Source organism: Capra hircus, chromosome 15 (assembly GCF_001704415.2).
Source record: "Capra hircus breed San Clemente chromosome 15, ASM170441v1, whole genome shotgun sequence".
In the NCBI taxonomy this organism is placed as follows: domain Eukaryota; kingdom Metazoa; phylum Chordata; class Mammalia; order Artiodactyla; family Bovidae; genus Capra; species Capra hircus.
The window spans coordinates 44072706-44097137 of NC_030822.1; the positions used below are offsets into that span (position 1 = coordinate 44072706).

At 35.1% G+C, this 24432-nt stretch overlaps 1 protein-coding gene across 1 annotated transcript in view; it reads right to left on the bottom strand.

The window, feature by feature from the left end:
- The window catches only part of COPB1 (coatomer protein complex subunit beta 1), a 34293-nt gene continuing 10411 nt past the window's right edge, over window positions 551-24432 (bottom strand). Inside the window, exons 8-22 of the mRNA XM_005689593.3 lie at window positions 22836-22955; window positions 21366-21473; window positions 21136-21282; window positions 19704-19849; window positions 18149-18245; window positions 16572-16732; window positions 15592-15712; window positions 11120-11347; window positions 10784-10963; window positions 8290-8434; window positions 7214-7333; window positions 4573-4718; window positions 3879-3968; window positions 2783-2938; window positions 551-894 (exon numbers count right to left, since the gene is read on the bottom strand). Coding sequence (XP_005689650.1) covers window positions 835-894; window positions 2783-2938; window positions 3879-3968; window positions 4573-4718; window positions 7214-7333; window positions 8290-8434; window positions 10784-10963; window positions 11120-11347; window positions 15592-15712; window positions 16572-16732; window positions 18149-18245; window positions 19704-19849; window positions 21136-21282; window positions 21366-21473; window positions 22836-22955 — 2025 coding nt within the window. The 3' untranslated portion in view covers window positions 551-834. The remainder of the gene's footprint in view (window positions 895-2782; window positions 2939-3878; window positions 3969-4572; window positions 4719-7213; window positions 7334-8289; window positions 8435-10783; window positions 10964-11119; window positions 11348-15591; window positions 15713-16571; window positions 16733-18148; window positions 18246-19703; window positions 19850-21135; window positions 21283-21365; window positions 21474-22835; window positions 22956-24432) is intronic.

Consider the following 24432-nt stretch of genomic DNA (forward strand, 5'->3'; position numbering starts at 1 on the left):
GGGAAGAGGGGAGTGGGAGTATGGAGAGATTAGAATATATATATATAGACTACTATGTATAAATAGACAACTAATGAGTACCTACTGTATAGCACAAGAAACTCTATTCAATGCTCTGTGGTGACTTAAATGGGAAGGAAATCTTAAGAAAAAGGGGATATATGTACACATAAAGCTGATTCACTTTGTTGTACAGCAGAAACTAACACAACATTGTAAATCAATTATACGCCAATAAAATTAATTAAAAGATAAAATGAACATGGATCTGTTTTCTCAAGATATTTGATACTTTCTTCTAGGACCTAAATTTCAAAGAAGAGCCCTTTAGAACATGATGAGGCATTTTTGGATACAATGATGTCAGAATATTAAATCAGTAACCATTAATTAAGTAAATCAAGGTCTATCTCATTTCATATCACATATATTCACAACTCAAACAGCAATTTAAATTTATAATAGAGATCTATAATGCAACTAAAAGAAATTCATTGTTACCTAACTAAAATTATGTAATTATACATTTATTCATAAAACAACAAAAGACTTAGGAATAGATCTGTTTATTGTACTGTGAAAATGGTCTTGATACATGTGAGAAACATTATATACTTTGAAGACAGCATTCAAAACTGTTAAGACAAAAGACAAACTATAATTTTAAAATCAATCTTGATTTAAGGGAAAGGCTATAAATTATTGGCTGGAATGCATTTAGCATGAACTCAGATTCTATATAACACAAAGCACAAAAAGAGTACAAAAGATGTTGAGTCCAGTAAGCCCATACCTAAATTTTAACTGTAAAGCTGCAAAGACTTTTGTTTATTCTTATATACTATTTTTCTTCTGAGACAAGTTGATTTTATCTCCAAGGCTTAAGGCCATTCCCTGTAAGAAAGAATGAAGATGTTTATACATAATTATTAAAACTATATGTAATCAGTAGGTTATTCCATCTTACCAAGCCCCCATTCAAAGATACCACATCAACACTGACACTAAGACGTACAAAATAGACTCAACAAAACTCTACTTGGTTAAGTACTTGTAGTGCTAGATTTATAGAGTCACTAGATTTCAAAAAACTAAAGAATACATTCAGAAACACTCCATAGGAATTAATCTGATTGCAAATAAACCAGAAAGACAGACCCAAAAGGTGGGCCATTTATTAAAGGAAGGAGTTATATTTCAAGAGTGAAAAGTGAAAGCGGAAGCTGCTCAGTCATGTCTGACTCTTTGTGACCCCCATGGACTATATAGTCCATGGAATTCTCCCAGCCAGAATACGGGAGTGGGTAGCCTTTCCCTTCTCATCTTCCCAATCCAGGGATCAAATCCAGGTCTCCTGCACTGCAGGCAGCTTCTTTACCAGCTGAGTCACCAGGGAAGCCCAAGAATACTGAAGTGGGTAGCCTATCCCTTCTCCAGCAGATCTTCTCAACCCAGGAATCAAACCACGGTTTCCTGCATTGCGGGTGGATTCTTTACCAAGTATGATTATTATATATATGTGTGTGTGCTTAGTTGCTCAGTTGTGTCCAACTCTTTGTGACCCCATGGATTATGGCCCACCAGGCTCATCTGTCCATGGGGATTCTCCAGGCAAGAATACTGGAGTGGGCTGCCATGCCCTCCTGTAGGGGATCTTCCTGACTCAGGGATCGAACCCAGGTCTCCTGTATTGCAGGCAGATTCTTTACTGTCTGAGCCAGTGTGATGTTGCATTAGCTGCATATATATTATATATAATTATTAGAAATATTAAAATAGTATATATTATAGATATAAAATATTGTTATAAATATAAAATTTATATATATCATAAATATAAAATATAAATATAAATACTGTATATACATACATATATATAAGCATCTAGTGTCAACAGTAAAAGTCTGTAAGGAAAGACTGGCTATAATTTCCAACAAGGTAGAAGTTTTTTTTTTTTTAGGAGGAGTTATTTCACAAGAATAAAGAAATCTTTAGATGGTTATTTAAAATGGGATAAATAAAACGGGCATTTATGTGATTAAAACAAGATTTGATATTATGTATTACCTAAGGTTAAATGGGCCAAAAAGGACCCCCTACTAGTCCCTAATATTAATAGCCAAACAAGTCTTTTCTATTTACCCAGTTTTAAAATATGCATTTAAGAGGCTACAAAAATTTGCACTGAGATATTTGACCAGTAATTATTGGGGCAACAGTTAGACCAAAGGGCCAGGACTCCTCAGCTCAACCTCACTCTGGAGATGCCAGAACTTTTTACACAAAGGTCAGTAAAATGGACAGGGGAAAAAAAAAAAAACCAAACTTCTAAAACTCCTCCCTCTAAGACCAAGCTTGTTGATTGGATTGATTGGATCCCAAATGAAAACAAAGGTTAAAGGCATAAAAATTTATAGAACTGAGATGAAAGTATATAAAATTGGTATATTTAAATGGACTTTACATAAGATGGTTGGCATCCCAGGTAGCTCAGTGGTAAAGAATCCACCTGCCAGTGCAGGAAACGTGGGTCGGGAAGACCCCCGGAGAAGGGAATGGCAACTCACTCTGGTATTCTTGCTTGGAAAATCACAGGGACAGAGGAGCCTGGCAGGCTACAGTCCACAGGGTTGCAAAGAGTCAGACACAACTGAGCCACTGAGCACGGGCAATGCACAAAACACTAGTATGCCAGAGGCTACTAGATACAGAAATGAGAGAGACACAGATTCTTTCTCTTTCTATTCAGTTCAGAGACCATCTCAAAAAAAGCAACTGTTACCTGACTCTTTGCACGGATTCTTATGTGGCCAGTAACAGGGGCCTCTGGTCCCTGTTGTATTGGCTTCTCAATGCTAACATTTGCAAGTGCATCTTCTCCAAATATGGAACGAGCATAGAGGTTGGCTGCCATAAAGCCACAGTAACCAGAAAGTGCCTGAAAGAAATTTGTGAGAAACTCAATACTAGAGAACTACACTTAAGCAAGACTAAACAGCACGGGTAAATTATCACCACTTAAAGCAGCTTATTCACCATTTACTCATACATGACTATATGAACTTGTTGATACTCACAGAACTATACACATAAACTGTGTGAGCTTTACTGTGTCTGTATCTCGATAAACCTGATCAAAGAAATAGCATTTATCCTAATTTGCATTTCTATATTCTTTGTTTAGAGTTGTCTGACTGCCTCCTACACCAGACCTTAAGCTCTATAAAGAAAGAGACTATTTTTATTGTCTTCATTATTGTATATCCAGCAGCTCACAGAGTATTGGCATATAATATTTATCAGACTCAATATCTGTTGAATAGACTAACATGAATTAAAGCCTACTTGATTTGGTCTGGCAGTATTCTTTCACTGATTAAAGCAGTATCGCAACATCAGCAGACATTTTATAAAGAAAACTTCCTTACATTCTCAGTTTCAGTTTTTGGTCTTTCTCTCTAGTCTTTTTTTTTCATACATACACAGACAGAGCAGAAAATCAGAGTATATTAACAATTCCATACTTGATTAGATATATTCTGACCCAAAATCAGAATCAAAAGAAGAGGTCATGGACATTTGATAATCTAGTATACTTTGGAATAAGTCTTTAGTTGAAAGGGAGAAGACTGAAAAGAAAAGTCAATCTGACTATTTAGTTGGGACACTGCTCTAGGGACAAGCAGGTACTGTTCTTATTTCAGCAGAAAGCAGTAAGCAGATTCACATATTCTATGGGATAGTTTTTTTCTAACTAGTCCCGAATGACTGCTTTTCTCAGGCTAAGTAAAAACACAATATACTACAGGAAATACAAGAAAGCCAAGAATCTATCATTACTCTGTATCAAATTTAAGAAGTACCCAGGCAAATCTTACCTTCTCTGGAGTGAGGCATTTCATGTTGGTTGACTTTAATATGTGCTGTAAATAGTCATTTAAATCAACTATATTTGTGTTAACCGTCACCTGTAGAGAGGAAGAGAAAAAAAAGTCAAGAGATTATACTTTTAACAAAGAGAAAGTTGTGAATTTCTTATCTTAGGGCTGATAAAACAATCACTTATGTGTCATATTAAAACCTCCTTCCAAGCACTTAAGGGGAAAGGGTGGGCAACGAAAAGTAAATGACATCTACAAAATCCAACAAACTGTAGGCTGGTATCAGAACTTACGAGTAGAGGTAACTTCATAGACAGTCACCATGTTGTATATAAAATAGCTTTAATAAAAATCAAGGGTCACAGGAACAAAGTTTGCTAGCAAGCCACTGACTCTGCAAAGCTTCTATTGGATACTGATTCAATGGTAAGTTTCTATTCATACACACAAGGGATGGAACATTGTTTATAATGTCTTGAACAATTAGATTACTTAATAGAACTGTTACTCTCACCAATTTACAACAGTGAATTAACCACACCAGTTGCATGCTTTCCAGTTAAGGCTAATTTGTAAGCACAGATACTGAAAGTGTTTGCTTTTCACATCTGAGATTAATTTTATCAAAGAATCCCTCAACACTAGCCAAAAAGAAAGATAAGGAGTTTAAGAAAATCATCTAAGGACTAACTTTGTTTTCCCATTCAAATTCAGCCCACATCTGACGGAATTCGGCATCAGTGCAAGTTGCAGGCTGGATATAGTCCATGATGTCAATGTGAATATCACTGAGGACCACACAATTTCTGTCACTTGCTGCTCCAGAGACATCATAAACTGCAATTTAAAAAGATTCCCAATCACCAAAGGCAAATTTTAATTTAAAAGTTTTCGTGTTTCTAAAAAACAACTACGATATTAGCAAATAGTTTTGCTTACTATATACTGGGCTCTATTCTATCTGTTTTACAAATTAATTACCTACTTAATATTCCCATCAATACAGTATTATTACTTTCCATCTTACAGAGAAACAAAAACAGAAAAGTTAAGTTGCTCAAGGTCACTCAACTGGTTAAGTGGTAGAGGCCAGGATTCAGTCAATGAGTGCTTACATAGCAGTTGCAATGTGTTATAGACACTGTGGAAAGATATACAGGTAATAGTGTTCCCACAGTAGTAACAGGTGCCTAACAAACATTTCTGAATACTGCTGAGTTATAGTACTTAATGACACAATACTGTTTGATTCTATATATGTTTCTGCCATAGTAGAAAGTCATAATCTGACTGGAGCCTACCTTTCTTCCTTTTAGCCTCTCCTCTTGACACTCCCCCACGGTATCTACTTTTAGAGAAAACTAAGCTTACCAAGAATAAGTTCCTTTAATTTTCAGCCCCACTTCTAAAAATAAATGTATTTTTCTCTGAATCAACTTATCAACTTTCACCACCTCACTTTTGCTGCCTCTTGTCTTCAAGGTTAATACTTGCTGCCATCCATGATGCCTGCTTTGTTTGAGGACCTCACTCCATCAGTCATCACCTCTTTCACTCTTAATGTCTTTACCTTCACACTGACTTTCTTCCATTAGAGCTTATGAACATAGTCAGGGCTCTCTCATCTTCAAAAAAAATCTTCCCTCATCCTTTACTTCTTTTCTGGCTACTGCCCCCTCTCAATCTTATCAAAACCAAGGTCCTACACTCAGAGTGATCTACACTCACTATCTTTATTTCTCCAAGTCCAATGCAGCCCTGAACCTACCACCACTGCCCAAGATATACCATAAGCAATGTTTTAGTATCACTGATAGTCAATCTAAAGGACGCTTCTTGTAGATCATCTGTAGCTTTGGACACATCTTCAAGATTTTTCCTTACTTCTCTAACCACATTTCCCTTACAGGCTTCTCCTTCTTTTAATATTGCTCTGAATAAAAAACTCTGAACAGCTTTTAATATTCTTGTTCTCTTGGATTCAGTTTTCAAATCTCCCCTCTCTAACTCTTTATGCCCTTTATAGGCAATTTCTTCCATTTCTATGGTTTAAAACCGAATATTCATCTCTACTTTAGACCTTCTGTTCAAGTTCCAGGGTCATCTCGAACTGCCCTTCAGTAACTTAAAGACCGTTTAATTTATTATCTCTCTCAAATTTGTCCTTCTCTCCTGTATTCCATTTCAGTGATTAACATAAACACCAACCCAACACACCCAAGAAGGAAATCTGAGGGTTGCTCTAGCCACCTACTATTAAATCAGTGACCATGTCCTGGACATTCTACCCCCTTAATATCTATTATATTCAGCCCTTCTCTTCATCCTGGCCATTACTGTGCTGGTTCAAACTCTCCGTCATCTCTCACCTGGGCTACTTCAAGTCTACTAGCTAACCTTCCTGCCTCTTCCAATCAGTCTTCTTTAGTGCTGCCACAGAAATATTTAATCATGTGATTCACCAATAATTCCTCAATGGCTCCTCTTTATATCCAGGATCAAGTCTGACATTCTTAGCATGACAAATATAGTACAGCTGTCACTAACCTTCTCAAGCTCATTCTTTTCTACCATCAGGCTCCACCCCACTCTCAACTCCAGGTCTATCAAACTACTTGCATTTGATTCAAATGAATCTCTGTCTGTAGATCACTTACTGATCTTTCAAAACCCCACTTGAGCTCCTCCACGAAGCCTTTCCTCCCAACCCCCCACCACTCTGTGAGAAATAACCGCATCTCTGCATAGACTTCCAATTCACCCAGCACAGGATTCTGTCACAGCGCTTAACATTCTGTATTGCACATTACCTATTTCATGCATTTGTTTTCCCTTACTGAACTAGAAGCTATCTGAGGACAGAGATTTTTTTTGTTCCTACCACACAAACTGCTTTTTTAAAAAAGAGAGCTTATTGACTAAATACCTTTGTGCAAGCTAATCCCTAGGTGGCCTGGCAACAAACACCTGTGCACGGTTCTAGACTTAGTTCAACGGTTAATAACATTCCTTCCTCCTTTATAAAGCCTTCCATAGTTAGCATCTTCCCCCTATGATCCCAAAGCACATAGTATATAACCTAGTTGTTGGCATACTGTATTGTAACTTTATATTACTTATTCTTCTTCTCTTGCTTGACAGTTTGAGGACAGTGACTCTCATTTCTGTACATCCAGAACATAGTACAACCCTGAATAGCTCAGCAGATGCCCCATAAATCAATAAATGAATGGATTCAAGTCCTGTCCTCAAGAAATGTCACACAGCTACTCATTACAGAAATTCTTTAATAAAAACATCCAAACATCACAGGCTATAAAACAATTCCTTACCTATATTACCAAAAATTATTCCATTTTCTGTTGATGCTACTTTGACATTAGCTTTAATATTTGCAAAATCATGAGGAGCAAGAGTCAAAGGAGATGGCTTTTCCACAAGTTTCAAGTCCCCTGAAAAAAAATTTAGACGTGGTAAAAAGACATACATATTAACCTCTCCAATCATAAAACCTTAAAATACAGCTCAATAGTTTCTGGCAAAAGAAGGAATAAAATAAGGATTACGATTCAAATATGAGGATAAAAAAATCATTTAGCACCATTATGCACATCAATATGCACATTTTCTTTTAAAAGGTAATAGGCTTCTCAGAATAATCCTATATTTAAATTCACTTATGTGGGGGGTGTGTTTTAGGCATACCATTTTATTTCAGTGAATGGATACAAACTTTTCAAAAAGCTTAAGTCTTAAACTATACACTCCATTATAAAGAAAGATAAAACAACCTGAAGAAAGAATTAGTTCTTTATGTAGGACTCAAGCTATGCTGAGGAAGACAGGACAGAACTATGTTCTCCTTTGACTTCTTAAAGCCTCTTAACTCTTGCTTAAGTCATATAGAATTTTGTAGGGAAAGTGCACTGTTCCTATATACAATTTGAATTTTCCAACTTCAAAGCCAGATACGTAAATGATCAGAAAAAGTCTAATTCATGTGTCTTTATTAAGAAGGAAAAAAAACTCACATTGCTAAATGTGATAATGTATTACTTTGGCCACACATGGGGTATGTATTGAGTTATGAACTCAGAAAATACCTTGTTCTGCACTAAGGCAATTGAAACTAACTAAGCTATCTGGTAAATCTGTAATATAAACAGTTCTTATGTATATTTTTAAAAATTGACATATGTTAGCTCAAGCTTATTGAATGAACCTATCTAGGAGTACCAAAGAACGTAAGCATAAGAAAGTATCACAGAGGCTCAGAAACTAAGACTTGATTCAAAATGTCACGAAGGGCTCAAAAGAATTCTTACACTAAAACTTGTACACTTCTCTTAACAACCTGTCATCAAGATTTACCATATAATAAAACTCCCTTTATGGTAAATTTCCTTACCCAGAGTAGCTAACTCTAACGTGCAGTTCTGCAAGGTGTCACTGGTTTGGTTCACAACAAGTACATCCAGGACGATATCATACTGGTTGACATGAACATAGGCTTCTGCATACACAGGGTCTGAGAAACCTGTCAACTGGGTAACCTGTCAAACAAAAACAATCAAATGACTGAGACAATCAGATATAGCCTAGCCAAATGACTAGGAATATTAGGTGATTAACAGATGTACTTAGACTAAACCAGTCATTCGAAATGGGTATAATAAAATTGTTTTATAATTTAGACATGGTGACTGAAACTTACACATTACCATGTTAAATATGTTCAGCAAGTACATTAAACACTATCTCAACTTAGGAACTGAACAGATTTGAATAGATTTTCAGTTAAATCCCTCAGCACATACACACACTGGTTGTTACTCAAACTCGGGAAAAATAATTACAAGCAAGAAATTCTTGTAATTCCATGAAGACAAATTTTTAGATGTACCCCTACCAAAACTTTTAAAAAAACATCCAGTTCAGTTCAGTTGCTCAGTTGTGTTCGACTTTTTGCAACTCCATAAAAAAAAGAAAAGAAAAATCCAGAGTAAATATTTTAAAAATGTAAAACATAACATTTCACCAAAAACACAGGCAGCAAAAGAAAAAAAATAGGTAAATGAGACTACATTAAAAATCACAAACTTTTGTGCATCAAAGAACATTATTAACACAGTGAAAAGGCAAGCCACAGAATGGAAGAAAATATTTGCAAATCATACATCTGATAAGCGACCTGTATCCAGAATAGAAAAAGAAATCCTACAACTCAACGTACAGAAAACAATCAACCAGATTAAAATCACTCGCAAAGGACTTGAGTAGACATTACACCCAACATCACTAATCACTAGGGAAATGCAAATCAAAAGTAAAACCAGATGTCACTTCATATCCATTAGGATGGTTACTGTAATAGAAATAAAAAGTAAGTGTTGGCAAGAATATGGAGAAATCAGAATCCCTTCTGCATTGAAGGCTGGAATGTAAAACAGTGCAGCTACTATGTAAAACAGTACAGCGGTCCTCAAAAAACTAAAGCAGAATCACTATACTATCCAGCAATTCCACTTCTGGGTTTAACACGAACAAAAGTAGACCTCAAAGAGATATCCAAACATCTACCTTCACGGCAGGATTACTCACAACAACCAAAAGGTGGAAGCAACCTAAGTGTCCATCAGCAGATGAATAGATAAACAAAATGTGGTATATATTTAGCCTTGAAAGGAAAGGAAACTCTGACAAATGTTACAAAATGGATGCACCCTGAAAACATTAGGCTAAATGAACTAAGAAACCAGTAACAAAAGGATTAAATTGTGATTCCACTAATATAAGGTACCTGGCATAGTCAAATTCACTGGGATAAAAAGTAGAATGCGACTACCAAGGGCTGAGGCAAGATGGGAATGGGGAGATATTGTTTCATGGGCACAGAGTTTCAGTTTTGAAAAATGAAAATAGTTCAGGGGATAGATGGTACAGATGGTGACATAATAATGTGAATGCACTTAATGCCACTGAACTGGACACTTAAAAATGGTTAAGAGGGGATTTCTCTGGTAGTCCAATGGTCAAGAATCCACCCTGCAATGCAGGAGATGAAGGTTTGATCCCTGGTCAGGCAACTAAGATCTCTTATGTTGCAGGGCAACTAAGCAAGTGTCATAACTAAGACCTGACACAGCCAAATCAACTGATATATATATATATATATATATATGTATATATATATATTTTTAAGTAAGTTAAGAGGGTAAATTTGATTTTATGTAAATTTTACAATTTAAAAAAACAAAAGTGAAAAAATTTTATAACTGTAATACTGTCAATATCAATTACCAATTTTAAGGGAGAAAGTGTTTTAGTAGTTCCTATTCTGCCACTGATCTTACCTTGGGCAACAAAATCAATCTGAGACTGTTTACTTATCTAACAGAGGAAGGATTAAACTAGGTCATGGGTGTGTAAATTTAATATTTGAGAAAAGAGAGAGATGAGAATACTTTTCCTAATGAAATCCTATATGGAACTCAATACACTAAGAATATAAAAGTGGAGTTGCCCTGTTTAAAGTAGCAGGGGACAGGAGAAACTGAGGGCAGGGTGTCAGGGAGGAGGCTAGTGTTTTACCTTTTAAAAGCTCTAGTTAACCTCTCAGGATCCCTTGGCTCTATGTTTTAGTTTACGGTAATTTGACACACAACTGGAACAAGTTATGAAATCAGCCATGGGACTAATAGTACTAGCATATAGAAAAGTATCAGGTTCCATCGAGTTTCAATTCATGTTTAATGAACCTATCAATCACAGTAAGGACAAAAAAATATGCTGTACTCGTTATTTTTCTTTTACAATAAACAGCAGGACCAACAAATTTTTGATTATTACTTTCTAAAGCAGCAAATTTAAATAACCCACTGGTGTATTTGGTATATCGTTACCTTGTTAAGTTTAGATGCTAGGGGATCTGCGGCTTCTTTTCTCTGTGTGTTACCCATTGCTGCCAGCAAACTCAGCTGAAACTGATCTTCCTTGCAGTTCATTTCATTCTTTGCAGTTAGTTGCATGAAGGAAATGGGGTCATCAGGCTGTACTGTCACATTCCTTTTTTCAGATTCTTTCTGTGTTGCAAAAACAATATACCAACTCTCTTTAATTTGGAAAAAACGATAATTTTTGGAGGCCTTCAACATAGACACTCCTCACATATGAGAACTGAAAAATCAACAACAAAGAACACAAAGCACTTTTATGCCTTTATCATATATATACCTTACCTTTTGGGATAATTTTTCTTCTTCAAGTTTAGCAGATAACATGTGAGAAAGGGACTGTCTGCATTCCTTATTGAAAATGTCATTCATTAAAGGTGAACATTCAGATAAGACCTTGAGGCACAAGGAGATTCGATCTACATCATCGTCTGTAATTGGCTTCTTAGGAAGAGAGGATTTTCCCAAATGTAGGATAGTGGCCATGAGCAACATTGCTTCAGCAACAAAAGACTAGACAAGGAGAGAAACGGTTTATTTATTGTCAGGCTTCTCCAAATGCAATAACGTCACTTTAATATAACTCAAAATCCAAGAAATTAAACCTAATATCACTTAACCCGAATATTTTAGATTTTATTTTTTACACCCTTTTCCTTCCTGCCACCCTCTAAAACCTTCATTAACCCTCAACTGATAGAGAGCAGAGATTTAAAAACTTTTTTCTCTTCCTCTATTTTCTCTTATACTTTCCAACTTCAGAAAGATAAAAAAATGATTTTTTGTTACTGTTCAGTCTCCAAGTCATGTCTGACTCTGTGTGACCCCATGAACTGCAGCCCGCCAGGCTTCCCTGTCTTTCACTATTTCCCTGAGTTTGCTCACTCATATCCATTGAGTCAGTGATGCCATCCAACCATCTCATCCTCTGTTGCCCCCTTCTCCTCTTGCCTCAATCTTTCCTAGCATCAGGGTCTTTTCCAATTTGTTCTTTGCATCAGGTGGTCAAAGTATTGGAGCTTCAGCTTTGGCATCAGTCCTTCCAACGAATATTCTGAGTTGATTGCCTTTAGGATTGACTGGTTTGATCTCCTTGCAGTCCAAGGGACTCTCAAGAGTCTTCTCCAGCACCACAGTTCGAAAACATCAATTCTTCAACTCTTAGTCTTCTTTATGGTTCAACTTTCACATCTATACACAACTACCAGAAAATCATAGCTTTGACTATATGGACCTTTGTTGGCAAAGGGATGTCTCTGCTTTTTAATACACTGTTTAGGTGTGTCATAGCTATTCTTCAGGAGCAAGTGTCTTTCTAATCGCGTGGCTACAGTCACGGTCTGCATTGATTTTGGAGCCCAAGAATGATACACTTCACCAATTGTTAATATTCTGCCAAAACTGTGTTCTTACTCTAACCATATATGTACATTTACTTTTTTGACTTGGGCTTCTGAGGTGGCTCAACGGTAAAGAATCTGCCTGCAATGCACGAGTGTGGATTCAGTCTCTGGGTGGGGAAGTTCCCCTGGAGAAGGAAATGGCAACCCATTCCAGTATTTTAGCCTGGGAAATCCAAGGAGCCTGGTGGTCCACGGTATCACAAAGAGTCAGACTTCTGACTTAGCAACTAAACAACAACAACAATTTTTTTGGCTTAACGTATGAAAGCAAGAATCTTTACTTCATAAGTGCTTTAGCAAACATCTCTTGATTCAGGACAGTTTCCTGGATAATCATAATATCATTATCTCACCTAAAAAATGTAACAATTCCCAACTATATCTACTACACTCCAAATTCAACTAAATCTTACTAATTGTCATAAGATTTTTTTTTTAAAAATCCAGGATCAGGTTCATGCATTTTATTTGATTATTATTCTCTTTAGCTCCTTTTAATCTAGACCAGTCCCTTGGTTTTCCATATTGTTTTCCACCATTGTGATGTAAATGTATCTACACATTGTGATCAGCATACATATATGAAAAAATTATCAGAAGCCTGGGGAAGAATAAATCTAATAATCCTTTGTGTCCAGATATGGTCTCCAGAAGGAAAGAGAAGGGGAGACAGAGAAAAGTAGCTAAAGAAATAATAACCAAAAATTTCTCACATTTGATAAAAATTATAAAACTACATATTCAAGAAGCTCAATGAACCATAAGCAAAGGAAACATAAAGAAAAGCACACTAAAGCATTTCCTAATCAAATGACTGAAGCCTGAAATTCTAATTATAGTGATAAGGAGAAAACCCAAAACCAGCTGGAGGAAAACAGGACACACTCCACAAAGAGGCACAAGAGCAACATCTTGATAGTATGGAAAGCCAGAGGACAATGAAGCAACATCTTTACAGCGCTAAAAGAAAAAACTGTCAACCTAGAATGCTATACCTACAAAGATATCTTTCAAAACTGAAGGAGAAATAAGGGCTTTTTCAGACAAACAAAAACCTAAAGAATTAACTGTCAACAGATCTGCACTACAAGAGAAGTTAGAGCAAATTCTTTAGGCAAAAGGTGTATGATACCAGAGAGAAAGTCAGATCTAAATTAAGAAATGAAGCGTGTTGGAAAAGGCATAAATGAAGGAAAGCCAAGACAGCACGGTGATGAACAACCAAACTTCCTTCTGCCTTGTACCAAAGGTGGCAAATTTCTTGAATTAGTATGTTACCAGAAAGCTGGTTCTCTTAAACAGATTCCAGCAAATGCTCTCCCAACTTGCAGAACCAAGACATAAAATGTTGGAGATTTTTAAGAAGCATAATTTAAAGAACAGACGAGACCTAAATAAATAAATAAGGGCCCTCAGAGAATTACAAAGTAAGTTACTCCTCATAAATAAAAGTAATTGATTAACAAGAGATAAAACATCTTGTAATTTACCTGATCTTCTGAATCTTATTTATGGATTTATGAGGAAAGCTATACGATGGACATTTTAAAAAAAATCCTTCAAAAATCCCTAATCTAAAAATAAAGTGTCATCTTATATGCAGGTTTGACTACATGAAAGAATCTAATGGATTATTATGGAGCTATTGAATATTATTATGATTAGGAAGGGTTTAGAAGAGCATTGGGAAAATGTTATAAAGTTAAATGAAACTACAATATGGTAAAACACAAAATGATCACTACTAGGGAAAAAGTGTTTCAAAGATAAAAGTCATAATAAACTCTGAGGAAAGGTTTTCATTGACCTGAACTGAACTGAATGTAATCCTATTTTTTGATGATTCTATCTCCACTACAATATTAATAAGATTTGTACTTCAGTGTTTTAACCATGACTGATTTTTTTCTCATTAACCTTCATTACATCACTCCTTATTTTAGCAATGTGAAAAAAGATATGAATAAAAATAAAATAAAAAACACTCAGTTTTACCAAAAGTGATTTTTTTTTAATGAAAGCAAAGATTTTTTTTCAGGCAAATGAAAGCTGAGAGAATTCATCATCAGCAGACCTGCATTATAAGAATAATCAACTTCTTCAGGCAGGAAGAAAATATCAGATAGAAATCTGCATGTATACAAAAAATTAAAAACACTTAAGTATAACTTTTTTCTCATTAAAAAGTATTTAGAAGAAAATTGACTATTAATAATGAATGAATGGATAAACAGTAACAGCAGAATATTAGATGGCCTGAAAAAAGAAAGAAGTTCTGACAACGCTATCATTCAAATGAACCTTGAAAACATTATGCTAAATGAAATAAGCCTGTCGCTGAAGGACAAATATTGTATACTTCTATTTATACTAGGTGTGTAGAACAGGCAAATCTATAGAGGCAGAAAAGCAGAATGGTGGTAGCCATGGACTAGCGGAGGGAATATGGGGTTATGGTTTGCTGGTTATTCTCAGTTTGGGATGATGAAAAAGTTCTGGACAGGGATAGTGGTAATGGCTAACAATTTGAATGACTCACAACACTGAACAGTACACTTAAAAATAGTTTAAATGGTAAACTTTGTGTTACATGTATTTTACCAGAAAGAAAAATATGAAAGCAAACAAAGCAAAAATGAAAAAAAAAAAAAAAAACCCACCCAAAGAGGTACTTGAACTGTGCCCTGTTTCCAACTCTCAACTACTTAAAACTTGCTAAGTATATCCCTTCCCAGCATGAGTTTGGTCACTAGGTAAATAAGAAAAGGGAAAGAAATGGTACATATATACATAAAAGATAACTATTTAAAGCAAAAATAATAATTATGCATCACAGGGCTGATTAAATGACACGCAGAAATAAAATATAGGACAATAACATAAAGGATGGCAGTAGGGGTTGGGTAGAACGACAGTACATTATTGTAAATGAGTATACAGTCAGAATAGTCAGAAGCCATGAAGAAGGTATGAACTGCAAAAATGGGAATATATTTAAGAGGCATTTCTAGGATAAAACAGACAATGACTAGCAGGATGAAGATGCTGGAGAGACAGGCATTTCCTTCACTGGGCTTTGACTAATCCCAGCAATCAGAAATAACTTCATAAACCCGTGTATCACTTCCAATGGACTAATCATACTGTGTTGTTATTACATTACTATGTCAATTTTACAATCATTATATTATATACATATATTTCATTATATTACTGTGTTCATTTCCCCAATTAAAGCATAAGCTCTTTTATGATAGGAATTTAGCATTCATTCACTTTTGGGTCCTCACTGTTCAATGCATATAGCAGGCACTCAATATTCATGTTAGGTAAATGTAGAATAAATGAACTTACATTTTGCTTTTTCTTCTCCTGAACCAAAGCCACATAGCGCAAGGCAATCTTGGTCAGAGTTGTGGCAAGGGAGGCAGCAACAAAGAAATCTCCATCCAGAAGGAATCCTCTTAGGGGAGGTCTGCAAAGCAATCAAGGCAAATGAAACCCACCAACTTCTTAAGCAGCATGTAGCTTTTGTATAAATGACTCAAGGAAGCCTATTTCATACTCTCACTGCCACCCTTCGATGATAAAGATCTCAACTAGCTCCTTCTTTACCTCTCAGAATAAAAAAGGAAAAAGATTAAAAAAAATACATGGCTGTAACACATCTGCAATGTTAAAAGAGCTAAATAAATAAAGAGAAAACAGTTAAAGGTGTATATTCATTTACTGCATCCCTTTGGGTAGTTCCAAACCTCTTTAAACCTCAAATTCCTCCTGTATGAAATGTGGCTAATCAACAGGATACTGTCAAAGACTATCAGAGACAAGCTATTTATTTAGTACAATGCCTAATACATAGTAACCATTAAAATTTTAGACATCATCAAAATTTTCATCATCTTCACTATATAAGTGGAGAGCAAATATGGAGGAAAACATAAAAATTTTATTCCATCAATTAGAAGTGCAAAATCTTGAAATTTCAGTTTGGGATGATGAAAAAGTTCTGGAGAGGGATAGTGGTAACGTAATTTCCAAATGTTATTTGGAAATAAAACTGAAATGTCATTAGTTACCTTCACTTAGTATTTTCTATGTGAGTAAAGTAATCTTAAATAGAACATAGTTCAATGAGAATATATATTAGGAGCAGAGAATTAAAACTATTAACACAATTTCTGGAAGAAACTTAAACATCCTTTTCCTTCCAAGTATCTTAAATAGTGAAGATTTCTATCTGGGTCAAAAGAGCAAACTAATAAGAGAAAGAAATCCTCTGACTGTTTTATACACAGAAGTACAGCTCGCAGGTCCCAGGTGCTGCAAATTACCTTTCTTCCTCTTTCTTGGTTGGTCTAGAACTGCTAAGGGCACTCTGAGTTGCATAGGTGCCCATCTCAGTTACCAACTTCTGAACTGGTCCCACAGTTATTTCTTCTTCAGGTTTCAATTCACCAGCTTCTTTTTTAATCTCTGACTCTACAATTGGGATCTAAAAATCAAATGGAAATATCAAATATCAGTAGGAAGCCAAACATATTTAAATATTCAATAATTTCTATAGTTCTCTATAGAACTATTTCCTCAATGGGGTTTTTTGGAACTTGGGACTCTGCTTCCAATTTTCCTTCCTCCTCAGAATAATGTAGTGAGGAAAGGGGCTTTGGAGTTGGATGCTACTTTTAGTTGTACGTGTAGAATGTATTAGTCACTCAGCCATGTCCAACCCTTTGCGACTCCATGGACTGTATGTAGCCCGCCAGGCTCCTCTGTCCATGGAATTCTCCAGGCAAGAATACTGAAGCGGGTAGCCTCTCCCTTCTCCAGGGGATCTTCTCAAACCAGGGATCCAACTCAGGTCTTCCACAGTGCAGACAGATTCTTCACTGTCTAAGGCTTCAGGGCAAATTAATTAAAACTACTTTGAAACCTCAGTTTCTTAATCTGTTAAACAGAAATCTTAATTCTCTACATATAAGTTACTGAAAAGGAAAACGCTTAGGACAGTAACTAAGCCTTATTCCTCTTCTCCCTCACTTTCGTTGAAATACTAATCAAAACCAGCACCCATTCTTCCACAAAATGAAATAAATCTGACTTATGTGTATGTAGTCAGATTTACCAACCTCCTCTTTTAATTTTTTTTTTTTGGCCACATGACATATGGGATCTTGGTTTCCCCATCAGGGATCAAACCTGCACTCCCTGCATAGGAACTGTGGAGTCTTAACCACTGGACTGCCAAGGAAGTCACCCAACTTCCTTCCTCTCTTTTAAACCAAGTAGATACTATGTATTTATTTCTTAATACCAGTCTATCATCTAATTTATGAGCTCCAAGAGTCGTCAATCATTATCTACCGACTCCTTTATTATACAGATGAAAAACCTGATGTCCAGTCAGGTTAAGGAAATTATATCCAAAGTCCTGGAGTTATTACTGGCAGAAGCAAGACTGGAATCCAGGTTTCTAACAAGAACTGTTCTTTCTATTCTACTATATGGGCTTGTTTAGATGAGGAAAATGCTGCCAGTTTTAGTATATAAATAGGTGTTCTAAAGTTTGCCCTGTTCTTACAAGAATTCTTTTTTTTATAATACAGAGGATTAAGCAGTTTTACAATTCTTTTTCCTTTTTAAAATATATAACCTTTTGTTCAAATAAAATCTTACCCAGAATGGTAAATAATACAGATAAAAGAACACATGTTATCAATGCAGAGGAGGGCAACTCCCTTAATTTCCCATTGACCAGAGGCTTAATTATCTGAGTAATTAAAATTTTTTTCAGTGTTCTTTAGCCCAAACACTATTAAATAAAAACACAAAAGTAAATCACCACATAAAAGTCAGATTTACTAAAATAAAAATCACTGCATAAAGTAGCATATATTAAAGTAAAACATACCTCCCCAAGGGACCTGCGGACCTCAGTCATCACACTCTGAATGTCTTCCTTGGTACTACAGTATTCTCCCAAGATCCACAATGCTCCTCGGTAAATCCTAAGGCAAGAATACAAGCTATGAAGAACTGACTCGGCCAACAAATCTTGAAGCAGTGGTCTTTTTTTGTGAGTTTAAGCTTAAGGAAGAAAAAAATATTCTGCAGTTCCAAGGGACTATGGATGAAATGTGAAGAAAGAATATAACAAGACACTAAGTTTCTTTGATTCTCTCCTGAAGTCACAAGAATTAAAAGGAAAGTAAGTGTTTTTTATTTAGGAACATTCTACAACTGGTAAACCCAGGAGGTTAAAAAATAAAATACCTAAATGTTTCCTAGAAATGTGTTGTCTTTCATTTCGGACAGAATTTCAAGTAAATTTGATTTTATAACCTACCACTATTAAAAGTATGTATTATTTTTATATAACAAGTAATTCACTGAAGAGGCAGGGGTGCCAAATAGACCAGTGAAAAAGGAAGGAATGCAGAGAATCAAAACTACAGAAAAAAACCTCAAATAAAGCAAGCAACAATTTTCTAGTTAAAAATGTTGTAGTAAATTAAGTCTTTTCCCTAAGATTTTCCCTAAGATTTTCATTAAATTTATTTCAAAAAAAATTCTAGAAATTGAAACCCTAAGAGGTTATGGCTGCCAAAAGCTAAACTTTGACATGATTTTTATTTTTCCAGAAAGAAACAAATCTTTCTCACTTCCATAAATCTCAATACATTTTCATATCATAAAACCAATATTATACTCCCTTCTTTTCTATACAGGCAGATGTAAGGCAAGTCTACTACAATCCATCAGATGATTTAAATGAAGCAAACTCAGCTGCAATAGTCCTTTCTCACTAGCAAAGACTATCTGAAGGGAAACATTACAGATTTAGGCTATTATTTTCAATGCTCCACTTCAGTAAATGCTAAAGAGGGAATATAAATAATGATGGTATCCCAAAATAGTACCTTTTAAAAAATTTGCCTTATCAGATTATTCCTTGCAAGTGTATAAAATGCAATTGATACTTAATAGTGATTTTGTAAGCTGCAATCTTGAGCTCATTTATTAGCTCTAATAGTTTTGCTTGTATGTGCATGGGGTACAGGTTGGGGGTAATTCTTTCCCTTGTTAATATGGCGGATTACATAGATTGAATTTTTTTAACTAGTCTTGCATCTCTGTAATAAACCCACTTGGTCAAGGTACATAAAAAAACAAATAAATAAAAATATGTTTCTTAGTCATTTTAGAATTTATGATGCTTTAGAGGAGATGAGAATGGAGAAACCTACCTAAATCATACCTACCTACCAAAAATTTTTTTGCTGATAGATTATGGATTCACTAAGGGTGAGAGTAGGGGTGACCTGTTTCTGACATTTATTTTGTTTCATTTTGTCTTAACTGTTTTAAGACAGCTCTCCTGTCATATTTTCTATCAACTTACCCTTAAAGACAGAAATTGGTAAAATGCTTACTTAACTTTACATTTAAACAGATTTCAAACGTACTTGACAGATTTGATAGCATGAAAGACTTCAAGCATCTTCTCAACAATAAGCATTCTCAGATTATCAAAGCGCTGAATGGCTTCACGAACAAATTCCAAGACATCTGCAGCTGCTGCTTCATTACTGTCACTGAGAAATTCCATTAACTAAAAGATAAAAAAAAAGAAGGGATAACAATTACACATTTTCAGAAAGAAAATTACCTATTACCTAAGGTTAATAAATAAACTGAACAAGTTTACAAAGAAAATAATTAATACTTTCCAAATACACAGCAAAATATAAGTTGAGAGACAAGTACCATTATGTAAACAAAGGGATGATGACTTTTCAGTTTACATGCAGCGAAGTTTATTACAAAACACATAATAAAATTGAAGCTAGAGGACTTCCCTGCTAGTCCAGTGGATAAGAATCCACCTGTCCACATAGGAGACACAGGTTTGATTCCTGGTCCAGGGGTCCAGGAAGATCCACATGCCTTGGAGCAACCAAGCCCGTGCCCCGCAACTACTGAGGCCCATCACCCTAGAGTCTGTGCTGCGACAAGAGAAGCCACTGCAATGAGAAGCCTGCACACCACGACTAGAGTAGCCCCTGCTCACTGCAACTAGAGAAAACCCATGCGCAGCAACAAAGGCCCAGCATAGCCAAAATAAAACAAAAACTGAAGCTGGAAACCCACAATTCAAAATAAATTAACTGGAGACACAAAGTTGTAACCAAAAGTAAAATCATTTCAGAGAAAATTGAGAGCTCAAAGTCAAAATTTCAAATTACAATAACATACCTCATTTGTCTGACAATGACAGAAAGCAAAACATTCTTGGTATGCTAATTTTTCCTCTAACTAATCCTTCAAATTTAAGAGAGAAAATTATTGATTATCTGAAAGAAACTTATTTGCCCTACTGATTGATTTATATACACAGAATATTTTACTATAGGTAATACTAACAAACATTAAGGGTTTCACTCATAGCTCAGCTGGTTAAGAATCTGCCTACAATGCAGGAGACCTGGGTTTGATCCCTGGGTTGGGAAGGTCCCCTAGAGAAGGAAACAGCAACCCACTTCAGTACTCTTACCTGGAGAATCCCATAGACAAAGGAACCTGGCAGACAGTCCATGGGGTCACAAGAGTCGGACACGACTTATCAACTAAACCACCACCAACAAACATTAGTTATAATAGTATATGGAGGTATATTCGTCATTATTTTTGTTGTTGTTTTTTCAGTGAAGATATGAGAGAAAGAAGTCAAAGTCCTTATCCTTTTGAGCTTAGTAGCAGACATAAAGATCTCTTCTTACTATGAGATTTAGTGATTACAAAGAGCTGAGATTTCCAGAATTTAACTGTCAAATAACTAAAATTTCCTAATTTTTATTTTTAGAGAATTTCAAGATTAAGATCACTGGGATTACATACCACAGGAATAACATTTGCAGCCATATCTGGAAATCGGACAGAACAGGAATGCAATGTTCGCACAAGTAGTTGTCTGTATTTGTCAGTATCTTCATGCTCTGACACATTATTTGTTTTAATTACTTCCTTCTTAAGGACAATAACCAGCTGTAGAACAAAGCAAAAATAAGTGAGAATGACATCATGTTTGACTTGACAGCTTACAAAGTGCTGTCAGAATTTTGTTTTACCTCTTCAACATTCCTAGAGGAGACAAGATCCAGTGCTAACTGCAGAGTCTTCTTGCGTACTTCTAAGTCTGGTGTGCTCAATACTCTTAGGATGTCCATAACCAGATCCTAAAAAAGAATAGAAATAATCTAGAATTAATATCAGTATTTCTGGTCACAAGAAGAAAATCTTAACTGTAGAATAGAGGGTTCTATCATGACCTTAATTCTCTGATCAATAATAAAATCACTACTGTTGGACAAAACAGATAATTTGAGTTGCCTGATGTAAGGCAACATGAAGTATGTAGTATCACATATGATGCATTCAAACTGAACACGTTTACTCTGTCAAGCTTTAGCTCAAACGTGCAGTTTATAGGAAATATAGAAATCAGAGCAACAAGCTAAATGACACCAAAAAAAGTAACCAGATACATCCAGGAGGAGTCTCTCAAACAAGTCAGTGTTCTGAAAAAATGATACTGTTCAAATTAAGAGACTCAAGGAACCACACATCACAATTACATATATCACAACCAAGTGTGATGTATGGCTATAAATAGGAAAAATCAAACCAAAAGAGTGTTTTAGGAATATCTGGGAAAATTGGATGATTCATTAACAATTTTGTTAAGTGCGATAATGTTATTTTGGCTCTGCAGGAAACTAATATTTTAAAGAAGCATACTTAAAATTCTATAGCAAGTGTTTTTAAATATAGCAAAATAAAATATTTCACTTCTTTAAAACTTTATATTTTTTTAAAATTCTGATAAAAATGTTCTAAAATTTTTAAGGATAAAATCCTCTATAACCATTACTTATATATACCAGTTGTTAATATCTCACCACATTTGCTGTGTCTTATTCTCTATACTCCGAAATGTTTCACTGTATACCCAAGAGTAAGAAAAATTTTGTATATAACACAATTATCAAATTTAGAGAACTTAACACTGATTAATGATACTATTAACTAATACAGAGTTTGCATTCACATTTTCCCAACTTTCCCAATAATGTCCTTTATAGAAAATGTTTTTGTTGTTACTGATCCAGGATCAGCATTGAACGTAGCTTTATTTTTATCATGGGGCTTTAGTTTTATAATAATCATTGTCACAGATTAAACAGGTATATTGATAATTTTCTAGAATCTAATAATCTTTCATTCTCCGTTGGTGTTAATTACTTTGCAAAAAATGTAAATTAAAACTAAAACAAATACATCTCTACTTGTAAGTACATCAAGTGCAGTACAAACAGAAAAGATAAAAGGTAACACATTAATTCATGTTAGAAATTATTTTTAATAACAACAACAATACCCCAAAAGGCTACGCTGCTTCAGGAGTTATACCTTAGTTGACCAAAATTTAAACCACCAAATCTCCAAGCATTTAAGCTAACCAAGATGAAAAGTATTGGGAATTATTTCAATTTGAAAGAAGATTCTATTTAGGATTTCTCTGTTTCAGAAATATTTACCTGTAGTACTCGTTCATGAGCAGGATGTTCTTTTAATTCTATCAATCGATCTAGAACTATAAGCTTTACATTGTTGTCACTCTCCTTAATAATTAAATCAATGTAACACTGAGCAGCAGCCTATGTAAAAAAAAGAAATATATTTTAAGAACACATTCATCTATCTTAAACACAGAATCTTTAAATAAGTAAAGCCTCCAAGAAGCCAAAATACATTCACTATCCTGCACTGAAAATTTATGCATTTTTCTCAGAGGAATGTGTCCCTCTACTACCCAAGTTTTAACAAATTTCTTTTTTTTTTTAATTACAAAAAATTGGAAGCACCACAAATTAAAAGGATGAGAAGAGGTTGTTACAGCCAGAAACCCTCATTAACAGCCAAAAATTAAGGGCTGAACCTAAGGAACAAGGCAGAAAAAAGCAGATAGAGAATCCCCAACAGTTTGGCTACTAAGCAACTTTTAAGTTTAGGTACAAACTCTAACCCACTTGCATTACAGAACAGAAAAAATCAAGAATATAAAGATGGCTCTGAGTCATTAAAAGCAAAGGGCAAAGAAGCAAATCTGAAAGAGCTCCTAATGACTAAAGCTAGGACAATCTGATCAACAAAATAATAATATTGGATTATAATCCACAGCATAAAACATCCATAATGATATAAAGAAGAAAAGGAAGGAAAGAAGGAAAGGAGAGAGGGAGGAAGGGAAGAAATAATGAAGGAGAAGGGACAGCTCCTCCCTGCAGAACTCCAAATAGTAAGTGTAAAATGAGGGTAACAAAAAATCACCATTAGAATATCATAATAGAAACTGCTATAGAAAAGATCTACTGATATGTGCCTAAATTAGTTGGGTATAAGTCTGAGGAGAAACAGGATATTTGCAGAGCTTCTAAGTATGTTCTCAAAATATTTACTGATTACAAAAGGAAAAATCGTAAGTCAACAGTAGAGAAATCTGACAGAGACCACCTTAACTGAATGATCAAGTTTAACACCACCAGTAATAAGGTATATCAGCATCACGTAGGATAGGATACACTGAGAATGGTGTACCACTTCTGTGGTACTTCCCTAAAATATTTGCACATTAAACTAATGAGGAGAAAATGCCAGACAAACCAAAATTAAGAGATATTTTACAAACAAACTGACCCAGTACTCTTCACAAGTATCAATGTCATGAAAAACAAGGAAGGCTGAGGAACTATCCCAGACTAGAAGGACACGGACACATGATAACTTAGTGTTACATGGGATCCTAGACTGAATTCTGGGACAGAGAATGAACTTTAGTAGGATAACTGATGAAATCTGAATAAAGTCGATAGTTTAGTTAACAATATTGTTCCAATGACAATTTTAACTTTGACAGCTACACAATTGTTATGCAAGACATGAACATCATGGGAAGCTGGGTGAAGGGTAATGGGAACTTTGACCTATTTTTGCAACTTTTCTGTAAGTTTAAAATTATTTCAAAATAACACATTAAAAAAGAATTTTTTAAGTATTGGTGGTAAAAGCACTAAATTCCCCTATTTATACAATCTGGTTTTCTACAATAATTCATTCTATGAATAGAGTAGGGTT